General features: G+C 32.6%; 1 protein-coding gene across 4 annotated transcripts in view; it reads right to left on the bottom strand.

Moving 5' to 3' along the window:
- Positions 1–164: 164 nt before the first annotated feature.
- KRAS (KRAS proto-oncogene, GTPase) overlaps positions 165–11,578 on the bottom strand; it is a 38,923-nt gene continuing 27,509 nt past the window's right edge. For 3 of the 4 annotated variants that reach the window (XM_077870710.1, XM_077870709.1, XM_077870707.1), the window contains exons 5-6: positions 9,832–9,955; positions 165–4,580 (exon numbers count right to left, since the gene is read on the bottom strand). In XM_077870710.1, coding sequence (XP_077726836.1) covers positions 9,836–9,955 — 120 coding nt within the window. In that variant the 3' untranslated portion in view covers positions 165–4,580; positions 9,832–9,835. The remainder of the gene's footprint in view (positions 4,581–9,831; positions 9,956–11,578) is intronic. The other variant, XM_077870708.1, reaches the window with a different exon arrangement.

Here is an 11,578-nt window from a genome sequence, read left to right as displayed (position 1 = left end):
ACCTTTACATAATGTTCACAGCACCTTTCACAAATAAAGACTATATCTAACATATAAGCTGCAAAAGATTCACTAATATACTATAGTGTCTGTAGCTTGTAAAGTATTCCATATCAACTATGGGGCAAATGTTTTGAATTTCTGTCAAGAAGCACACACTATCATAGTCACCATAACTATTTTTATTACATTACAATAATTAGGAGCAGTACAGTTCATGACAAAAATATTACAAATTTCAGATCACTTCACAGCACATACTCCTATAAACATTTAAAAGTTAATTTTAATTAAAAGAGTGGTCATTTTTAAATTTAATGTTTGATATGACCAACATTCCTAGGTCAGCGCAACCAAATGATGGAAAACAACTGGATCACACTGCATATGTCCCACAAAAAAAAGCACAATGTACAAAATGTGCATGTTTCAGTTTACACTATACAAAAATAGTTAAAATACATTCCAGGTAAACATGTTACATTAAGAAATAGTACTAGTAAGAAATTGGCACTCAAAGGAAAAATGCAAAAGTATTTTCAACATGAAAACACAAGACAGTGGAATTGGAAACTTTTGGATAAAACATTACATAACCCATTCAGCTCTATGAGGAGGGGGGCCCCCTATAATGGACATTTCTGCAAGTAAAAACTTTGATTTTTCCTAAATTCGTCTAAATTGCCTATCATCATCTGAAACAGGCACTTAAAACTGTTTAACTAAAACAATTATTAATCTAGTTATGACTATTCTTCAAGCACTGATGTCAAGATATCTTTAGGAAGAAATAATTTTCACTTTCTGAAGGAATTTACAGCTACTAGTTGTATGCTGTTCAATTTCTCAATAGAGATTTCATGCTACCCAATACTAATACAGAAGTTATTAAATATAAATTCAGTTTTAAAGTAACTGATGGTTTTTTAAAAACCATTAATACAGTTATCGAGGAATTACTGTTTGACAATGGAAATGACAGTTTTCATTGCCTACCAAAAAAAACAATGTGTACATGTTGTTTAAAAAAATGGTTAGAAGAAAAAAAATCACTGGAATACAAATGAGATGAACTTGTGCAAACCGCAACTGAACATGCCTCACAAAGTTTCTCTATATATTAGGACAAAATTGTGCAATGGTGGCAAAGATTTTGATAACCTAGAAGTTAGGTTCTAAATTCCTATGCAGTGTGACTCAGTTAAACTAGAGCCTAGAATTCCTAATTGGGAATATTCACTCAAATTATACTACATACCTCTGCTACATTCTTCCACAAACATGTTAATGTCTAAGACTATGTAATTTAGCAATTTTTTTCAACTTTCAACAAGGATTTTTATCTTTAAGGCCGTAATAATTACATAATATTTATTTCTAGGATTAGCGCTCCCCTTTTAAAATCTCTACAAAAACAAACGTTTTGTCAAACCATTCAAAATTCACATAATAAAGGATAATTACCACTGCCTAAAAAAAGTTGCCCGGCTACATCAAAAATTCAAGAGTCCTAAAAATCCCTCAGTTATGCACTGCAATTCCTGAAGTATGGCCATTTCTTTCTCTTGTATAGAGACAAGAGGAAGTACTATATAAAGTCTTAACACCCTATCTAATGTTCCATAAACCTGTAGTTTAGCATAGCATTTCAGAAATTGGACTGACTTTTTACACAGAAGTTTCCTTTTCTGTGAATTAGTTCAGGCATCTGTTTATTCACACCCAGATAAATAAAACTATTTTTGAACTCAATATTTAAATCTATTTTAATTATGATACACAGAGACCAAGTAGAATATTACACTTGGGAATTTTAATGTTATCATCTGACATACAATTTAATGTGTACTATATAAGTATCCCAACAGAATCACATAATTATCCCAAATAAAAAACAATATAGTCAAGTTTACTTCTTTAAAATAATGAAGTAAAGTGATTTATATAAAGTAGCTTGATTAAACAGTTTATTGGAATCAGAGCGAACAATTATTTTAGAGCTGGAAAAAACCTTAGAGACCATATCCCTTCTGTGCAAAACTAAAATATGCATTATATTATCTCTGGGTCATGTGCCAAATGCCTCACTAATATACTACAGACCACTCTAAAATAACAGTACTACTTAAGGATAGGGATTATGTCCCTTGTTGGGAATACCATAATATCCCCGGTGCCTTGTGTAGAACCTGGCATCTAGCAGGCACTCAAGTATTTGTTGAATAAATGAATTCTGCTAAAAAGTAAGCTTTATGAATTAAATTTTAAAGTATTTTTCATTGTAAGAAGATTTTACTTATTAAAATAATGGAATGTATCACCGTTACCAGGGCTAGTCCTAGTTTTGGATTATCTAAGGAAATCTTTCAGTATTTATTAATTAAATTTATTAAATTCTTCTACTGGATAGGGTCTGTCTACACATCGCAGATATGAAAATTCCTACTTTTCCTACTTAGTCACTAATGGACCAGGTAGCAGAGATGATGTTCAAAAGATCAAAATTAAATTGATACAGTTACCACCTGAAAATTAGCTATTAGATCAAATCCCACTACAGTATCTGTCAGATTATGTTGAGCCTGACTAATGTGACTTATTACCTCATGGAGATATCCAAAGCAGCACTACATCTTGAGGTTCGGGGAATTAGAAAGCATCAAGTCATGGGGCATGTAGAAGGTAGGCAGGCAAGATGACACTAACATGGGAGAGGAGTACCTGCTACCGGAGATCAGATTCTCAAAAATAAACCTCACCTCTTGCACAACTTTGCCTAAGACTGGCGCTGAAGAGAACATAGGTAAAAAGTTACAGATTGTGCTGAGATTGACAAATAGGTATATCCTTATGTAAACTGAATGTAAATCACATAGTTGATGCTAGATATAGCCTTTGAGATGACTTAACATGAAGAAATGGATAGTGAGTGATTTGCCCAAAACTGAAGTTGTAAAAGACACGTAACTAGAATCTAAGTCACCTTCCTCCTAGTCCAGTGATATTTTCACCTCAACACACCATCTCACTTCAGATATTTAAAAATACATTTTAAATGCACTGAAAGAATTGTTATTAATCTATTATTTAAGCATTAGATATTCTTAAATATGGACCAATACTTGTAAAGTGTTTATGAAATGTTACTTTAGCCAATGTTGAGAACTAGCCAACACTAGAGATTTTGAAACCTTTTTACTTCATTGTTTAAAAAAAATTCAAGTCTTGCCACCCCCTGCCCCCAAAAATCTCATTTTAAATAATGTTTTTAAAAAGCTCTGTTGGTTTTTTAAAAAACAAAAGTGATGGTCCTGATCTGTCAGCAGGACCACCATACAGTGAGGATGCATCTTATCTAAACACTCTTTGTCCCCACTTTTGACCACCCAATCAATGCATGATGACCCTGGGAGACCACAGGGATGCAGTCTGTACTATGAAACTCTTAATGAAGCTTAAAGGTTCACACAAGGCCTGGCCTTGGAACTGTGGTCTCTTTAACATCTATTAAAAACTAACTGGCCCAAATAATCTTTAACATCACTACAAGAATTAAAACTATTTTCTAAGATTGAAGATCAAGAAAAGATTTAAAGTTATGCTAAGAAAGAGCAATCTGACACAGGGAGACTATATTTAATTCCTATGGGAATTTTTTATACATGTTAAAACTTTTTCAATTAATACAAAAATTTAGTAGCATGTAAATATAGCCCCAAAATGGTTGCTATAATCCTCATTACATACTGGGTCTGCCTTAACAGGAAAAGCTATTCAGAGTATTATAGGAATTTATCTAATATGGAAAGTAAATGCCTTTTAATATTTTCCATTGCCTTGTATTTTTTTCTATTTTTTCCCTTTTTTATAGAAAAAATATAATATTTTTGGGAGCGTGGCTATGACAAATAGCAGTGAAAAGATGGAGAAAACCTTTGTGAACAGTGTAGCTTTACATTCATTAAGGGTGACTGAAACTATAGGACATTATACCTATAAGAAGCAGCCCATAAATTCATGTTCCCTCAATGTTTCAGTAAAACCAATCATGAAATATCAACTGAAGTTATAATTAGTAATTAATCCATGTATGTGACTAGGTAAAACACAGAATAGGGATGATTCGAAAGCTTCATTAATTTGTTTCACACCAAAGTTCACAATTGGTAAGAAAAATAGGAAGTAATCAACTGCATGCACCAAAAACCCCAAGACAGAAATCTCAGGTATTCAGTTTCTTTTTCACAGGCATTGCTAGTTCAAAACCAAAACTCAGGGAATACTGGCACTTAGAGGAAAAAGTTTCCACTGTCATTTTAAAATAAGCATTCAAGATAAAAGCTAACAGTTTGGATGGAGCAGAAAATTAGGTAATGCTAAAACAAATGCTAATAATTTAGTGTAATGTACAAAAATTACCACTTTTACTTAAGTATGCCTTAAGAAAAAAGTACAAATTGTATTTACATAATTATACACTTTGTCTTTGACTTCTTTTTCTTCTTTTTACCATCTTTGCTCATCTTTTCTTTATGTTTTCGAATTTCTCGAACTAATGTATAGAAGGCATCGTCAACACCCTGAAACACATAATAAGCATTTAAATGTGAGTATGTATGATGGACTGAAGTATACAGATAACAGAAAAGATACAGGACTACTGGAAACACTAGTACGTACAAAGAATAAAGACACTTTACATTTACTTTACATTTGTCTTTAGGAAACTGAATATATTCTCAGACTTTTAGGATTCTTATAACGTCATTTTTATGAATATTTCATCAATACTATAAAGAGGAACACTAATTTTCACAAAAGACAAAGAAAAATCTTACATGTACAAAATCTTACATAAGCTGAACAAATAACTTTTTCCCCAAAACTTTGCTACTTTTTTCCATATTGGCATATTTTGTCACCAAAATCCAAATGCATTTGTATGTGTTTTTCTGGGTATGAATATACACTTATACTTAATTATCCCCGAGTTTCTAGAAATGAGATCTAAGCCAATCAAGTACATACTATTTTCTTAAATATTCAAAGTAACAGTATTTGAACTCTGAGGTAAATACTTACTTAAATCCATTAGATTTAATCCCCTGGAAGTAAACAGTATTCAAATATACTTTCAACTTTCAAATAACATATATTAAGACATTAATTTCAATTCATATATCTAACATAAATAAAGTTACCCCAAAGACACAATAGTTTGAAAAATGTAATACCTCAGATTTGTAGAGAAATGAGCTAAATCATTTAAATGGTGACACTGTTACCAATTTAGAGTAGATTCTCTTTTATTTAGTTTTGTTTAATGTATTATGTATTAAAAAGTTTGCCATATAAAGCCAAATGCTGTATCTTCAAAGAAATTTCCATTTGTCATTTTGGTACATCTATTCCTGATTGAAGTAAGGTATATAAATAAGTAATGGCTGAAAGTAATTTAAAGTCAGAATAATTTTTAGCCTAATAATTCATAAAGTGGAAAATGGCACTCTGCAAGTGGTAGCAGAACAGGAGATTTTAACTCTGCAATATTGAAATTATACAAGATTACAGAAGTCAATTCCTGTCATGACCGCACTAAAAACCAAATTAAATATAAAAGCAAAATAAAATATTGAATACAACAAACAAAATAGTTTAAAAAGTATGATCCTCTATGTATTTTAAAATCTGTTCAACAGAAAAATAATTGTTTTTTAAAAGCCTGTTAACCTAATGATGCTTTCAAACGGAGACACTAGAGGGAGTTCTAGGAACAAATGCCCAGAAATAAAGTTGTATAAATCAAGCCACTTTGAGAACAATGAAAATTGGGTTTCTATTCATTTTAACCACTTGTTGAATATTCATATAAACCCATTCATTAAGTTAGATTATCTTGAATCTAATTTAGAACATAAAAAGTTAACAGTGATATGATTTCTCCTTTTACTATACTAAGATCTTTTATAATTAGTATTTAAAAATAATATTAAGGCATTTTTATTCAAATTACATTTAACTAATTTTCACAACAGATCTAAAAATCAGAAAAATATTATCAACATTTTTAAAGAAGCACAGAGCTGGAATCAGAGGCCTGCTCAGGTTTAAATAAACAGTTAATTGTAGGGGTTAAATAAAGTTAATTGTAGGGGTGCCTGGGTGGCTCAGTTGGTTAAGTATCCAACTCTTGATTTCAGCTCAGGTCATGATCTTGGAGTCATAGGATAGAGCCCCACTACAGACTCCACTCTGAGCAGAGTATGCTTGAGATTCTCTCTTACCCTCGCCTTTTGCCCCTCCCCCTGCGCTCGCTCTCACTCTCTGTCGATAAATAAATAAATAAGGGGTGCCTGGGTCGTTCAGCCAGTTAAGCGTTAGACTTGATTTTGGCTCAGACCATGACCTCCAGGTTATGGGATCGAGTTCCACATTAAGGTCTACACTCAGAGGGGAGTCTGCTTGAGGATTTCTTTCCCTCTTCCTCTGTCCCTCCCCACTAAATAAATAAATCTTTAAAAAATAAATCTGGGACTCCTGGGTGGCTCTTAAATATTCAAAGTAACAGTATTTACTAACTGTAAATACTGATAACAGTTGGGCATCTGCCTTTGGCCTAAGGTGTGATCCCAGGGACCCGGGGATCCCCACACTGGGCTCCCTGCATGGAATCTCTTCTCCCTCTGCCTGTGTCTCTGCCTCTGTCCCTCCCTCCCTCTCCTCTCTCTCTCTCTCTCTGTCTTATGAATAAATAAAGTCTTAAAAAAATAAAAATAAATAAATAAATAAAATCTTTTAATAAGTAAATAAATGGTTCTAGGATAAAAACCAGAATTTTTGTGTGAAAAGAAGTCTAGTGAAAAAAGTCCCCAAATAAAACACTGAAACCACATTCACTGATGTGCCCCACTTTCTGACAGCATTCATTACTGACACATATATGCTTTTCCTTTACCCAAAGGAGAGAGGAAAAGTGATAAAATATAATTTATCAGCAATATAATCAAGGCTTAATATATACATAACCTTCAAGCTAACCTTCTTACATAAAAACCAAAAACTTCTAATGATATAATAAAGAATAATTATTTTATAGCTTGACCATAACTTTTGACTAATTTATAATCATAAACCCTCAGAATGGTATGAAATCTTAAGAGAGGATCTAGTCCAACTTTCCCACCCTTCACAAATTCCCTTTGATCACACACACAAGCTTATGTAGTCTACTCCACTTCAACTACTTTTATAATGAAGAAAATGTCAATGATACTAAGATGGTGAAGCAGATAAAATGAGAAACCATGAAATGGATATAGAGACGACACATTCTAAGGTGAAAATAAGACACAAGTATTTAGGAGACAATGAAAACAAAATTGTTAACATTACCTTCTGCTAAGATTCTGACAAATACTTTAATATTACATTCTTTCTTAATATTGAACTCTGTAATGTAACTTATTAAAATTAAATAATTTCAATGGTTAGGGAAAGGTTATAATTAGTCAAACCAGGCACTGAATTCCTTTTTTTCCATATGGGAACTAGTCATTTTCATGTACACATACAAAAGACAAAAATATTATCTTAGTAATTTTGTTTAAATCCAACCATCTTAGGACTTAAAAAACCTCATTTGTATATATTGATTACTGTCAAATTTGTTTTGTAAGACTATTTTTATTTAAAATTTTAAGTATTACCAACTACTTTTTTATTTAAATACTATCCACACCCACTGAAAAAACAAGGATTCAATCCATCATGCCCACTAATTATTTGGCATTCATACTACAAAGTCATAAATAGGAAATCTTAGAAAAGCATGTGCTTCCACCTTAGTTTTAAATAAAAGTTAAAGTGTAAAACTACTTTATTCTTAATAGTTGCACCTTAAAAATCACCTACTGATAAAACAAGAGGGAAAAAAATTTTAAAACCCATCACTTAAATCTGGTCATAGCTACTGTTATTTAAAAAGGTTAACTTTTCAAATTGCATTGCAATGTTAATTTTTTTTAAAAGATTTTATTTATTCATGACAGACACAGGGGGAGAGAGAGAGGCAGAGACACAGGCAGAAGGAGAAGCAGGCTCCATGCAGGGAGCCTGACGCGGGACTCGATCTCAGGTCTCTACGATCACACCCTGAGCTGAAGGCAGCACTAAACCGTTGAGCCACCTGGGCTGCCCTGCAATATTAAATTTGATCACAACTTCTAAGTTAAGATATTGCTCTATACAATGACTCAAAAAATATTGAGTCCATAAACTCAATAAAATTAATATTTATTTCTTCTTCTGAGTTTAGCAGATTAGTATAGCATAGATATTTTGAGACTGAGTCTATTATTCAGATGTGCATTTTGCTTTTGGGAGATACACTAATTTTTTCAGACTTTAAAGCTATATAATAAAAACTACAGAGTGAAATATTTCCTGAGCAAAACCAAACTTAATATGAGTTGGTTTAGCAATGAACTGTGATGAGTGGGTAGCTCAATTGGTTAAGTGTGCAACTCTTAATTTGGGCTCAGATCATGATCTCAGGGTCATGACATGGAGCTCTGTCTAAGGTCCTTGCTCGGTGTAGAGTCTGCTGGAGATTATCTCTCTCCCTCTGCCCTTCCCCTCATGTGCACACACGCACATGCACGTTCTCTCTAAAATAAGTAAGTGAATCTCACACACACAAAAAGGAAACTGAAAAATTCCACTCAATAAATCCAGCCACAATGCGCCAGGAACCTTGTTAGCCCATTGTCGTGCAAAGATTAAAAATACAGAATTCTGGCTAGAATCCTGTCTAGGAATCAAATATAAGAGATTATTTCAATTTAACATGACAAGCATGTAACAGTTAAGAGAAGTACATTGGGAATATACAGGAAGGGCATTATGTCCAGTCTAAGGCTATAAAGAAAGATTCTTGGACAATAGAGAATCATGATAGAAATGTTAGCTAATTAATAACACTATGGATAAAGATACTGGCATTCCAACCAAGAGCAACAGCCAAGACTCAAGGGAAGGTATGAAATAACATAGTGTTTATCTACATAAGAACAACAAAAAACTTCAGGCAAGGAGTTTTTAGAGATAAGGCCAAAGGCTAGAAATGTTAAAAGATATACATAACATACTATGAAGTTTGAGATTTTATTCCATAGCAAACAGGAAGTCAGTGACCGGACTTAAAGAAAAGAGGATGACCTTTCTTTTAAGTCTATCTCTCGGGCTGCACTGTGAATAAAGGCAGTGATAGGTAAACCACATAAGAGAATATAACACGCCCAGCAAGAAATGATAGGAACCTGAACTAATGATGTGACAAAAGTCAAAATGTAACATCAAGGGAATCTGCAGTTGCCTCCAAATGGGGGTGCAAAAGAGGGATGGGAGTCATCCCAAGACTCCCAGGTTTCTTACTTAGGTAAAAAAAAAAAAAAATGATGACGCCACTGAGTTAGAGAACACAGGCAGAACAAGTATTTGCTTGTGGACTGTACTACAGAAAGAATACATTGTAAAAGTGGGCCCTTCCCTACTTTCTGGGCATTCAACCTGACTACTCTATACAGTTTCCTTTTCTTTTACTTTCTAGACCTGATGACAAATGTAGTCTACGCCTATCAAAACTGTGTCAATTATAATCAATACACATTTGATTAAAAAAATAAATGTTCTAATTATGGAAACAAACTACCAATTTCTTATCTTTTAATACTTCAAATCAGAATCCCACACCTAGGTAGTTCTAAAGTAGTGGCTACTTTGTTACCTTTGAAAGACATCTGCTTTCTGCCAAAATTAGTATGCTGAACTTACCAGATTACATTACAATGCATTTTTTAATTTTCACACAGCCAGGAGTCTTTTCTTCTTTGTTGATTTTTTTCAATCTGTATTGTCGGATCTCTCTCACCAATGTATAAAAAGCATCCTCCACTCTCTGCATTGTAAAACACAACTTCTTTAAAGTCTGTTTCATTGGGAACAGTAATTTACTGGGAGAGCCTTGTGCAAGAGGTTTGAAATTATGACCTTGAGAATTTATTTTTACAACAGGCAGCAGGTTGTCTGAATAAAACTGGGGATGCAGTTTTAAAATATGGGCTTGAATCCTGGTTTGTTCTTTAAAATCATTTTTATTTTGTAATGGAATTAGAATTTTTTAAAAAATTTAAATTAGGAATTAGGAGAGATTATGAAAAGCCGAAGCATGTATATTAGTATCTGTGTATCAATTAATGCAATCATTTTAGTTTGAGAGTCATGGAATTAATCGAAGCTTAAACTGAAGTTAGATTTAAATTATTTGACTTAACGAAAAACACCTCTCCCACCCTGCCCTACGTGGGGAATGAGGAGAAAAATGGTGCGAAAGGGATGTTTAAAGTTAAAACACACACACACACACACACACACACACACACACACACACACAGTACCTCAAAATAAAGCTGGGTCAAGAGACTGGAATCTTGAGTTCTATGTGCAATTAAAACACTATCCAGCCAATTTCTAGAGTCCACAAGTGGAGCTGAGACAGACTTTTGTGGGTGGATAGCTATATTATTTAAATAAAAATGCTATGTGAGGGCTGTTTGCCATAATATGAAAACAACATGAATTGTTTAAAGAATATACACAAAATAGTAATAATACTGCATTTTGTTTCCTTATTAGAAAGAAGTCTTAAAAATAATTTTTAGAACAGTATCCAATTATACTGGCTTCATACCTTCTATTCTAATCTAAGTACTCTAAAGGGACTTCTGCTTCAGGCTATAGTAAAAATGCTGTAACAGCAAACACAATCATATATGGCTATATGGAGATCAACAAAGTATTTAAGGTTTTCTCCAGTTCAGAAAAGTAAGCAGTAGCCAAGGGGGACAGTATTCAGTTAACTGTACTCCTAGTTTATCTAGAAAAATATAGCCACCAAAAGTTGAAGCTTACATCTAAAGATAAATGCACATAAGTATTAATCTACATGTACTGCAGATTAATTTAAGAGATTAATAATTGTGTTTATTCTTCTAAAAATATAGATATTTAGAAAGGCTGATATATTTTATTGCACATTTAATTTTAAGCCTAATCTGTTTTTAATTTTTAAAATGAATTATTTACTATGTGGAATGGCATATTTAGAAAAACATGTTTTTCTATGAAACAAATGTGACAAAATGGACCCAATACCTAGAAAGCTAATACATATCAAAAATATGATTTGGCACAGAGAATTGGCCATTTAAATATTAACTGAGATAAACCAAAAGCTAAGGTTTAATGCATGCAAAAGTCATCACATATTCATGGCCTTTAAGGAAAAGGGAAAAAAAAAAGACACCTCAATTCTTCAGGGTGTATCAATTTTTATGAATCTCAAGAATATACTAAGAACTGCTTCAATGGAGTTCAATAATTTACCTTTAAAGTAAAACTTTAAAATTCGTAAAATTAAGTTTCAGTTAAGAAATAGGTATTTAAATATAGTTTAGATATTAAAATGTACATCAAGTTATTTATAACCATCCAGTGATATATTTCTATTCAGCTATCTAAT

This window comes from Canis aureus, chromosome 25 (genome assembly GCF_053574225.1).
Source record: "Canis aureus isolate CA01 chromosome 25, VMU_Caureus_v.1.0, whole genome shotgun sequence".
NCBI lineage: Eukaryota > Metazoa > Chordata > Mammalia > Carnivora > Canidae > Canis > Canis aureus.
Note: the sequence above shows the minus strand (reverse complement) of the source record. Positions and strands in the feature narration are given on the sequence as shown.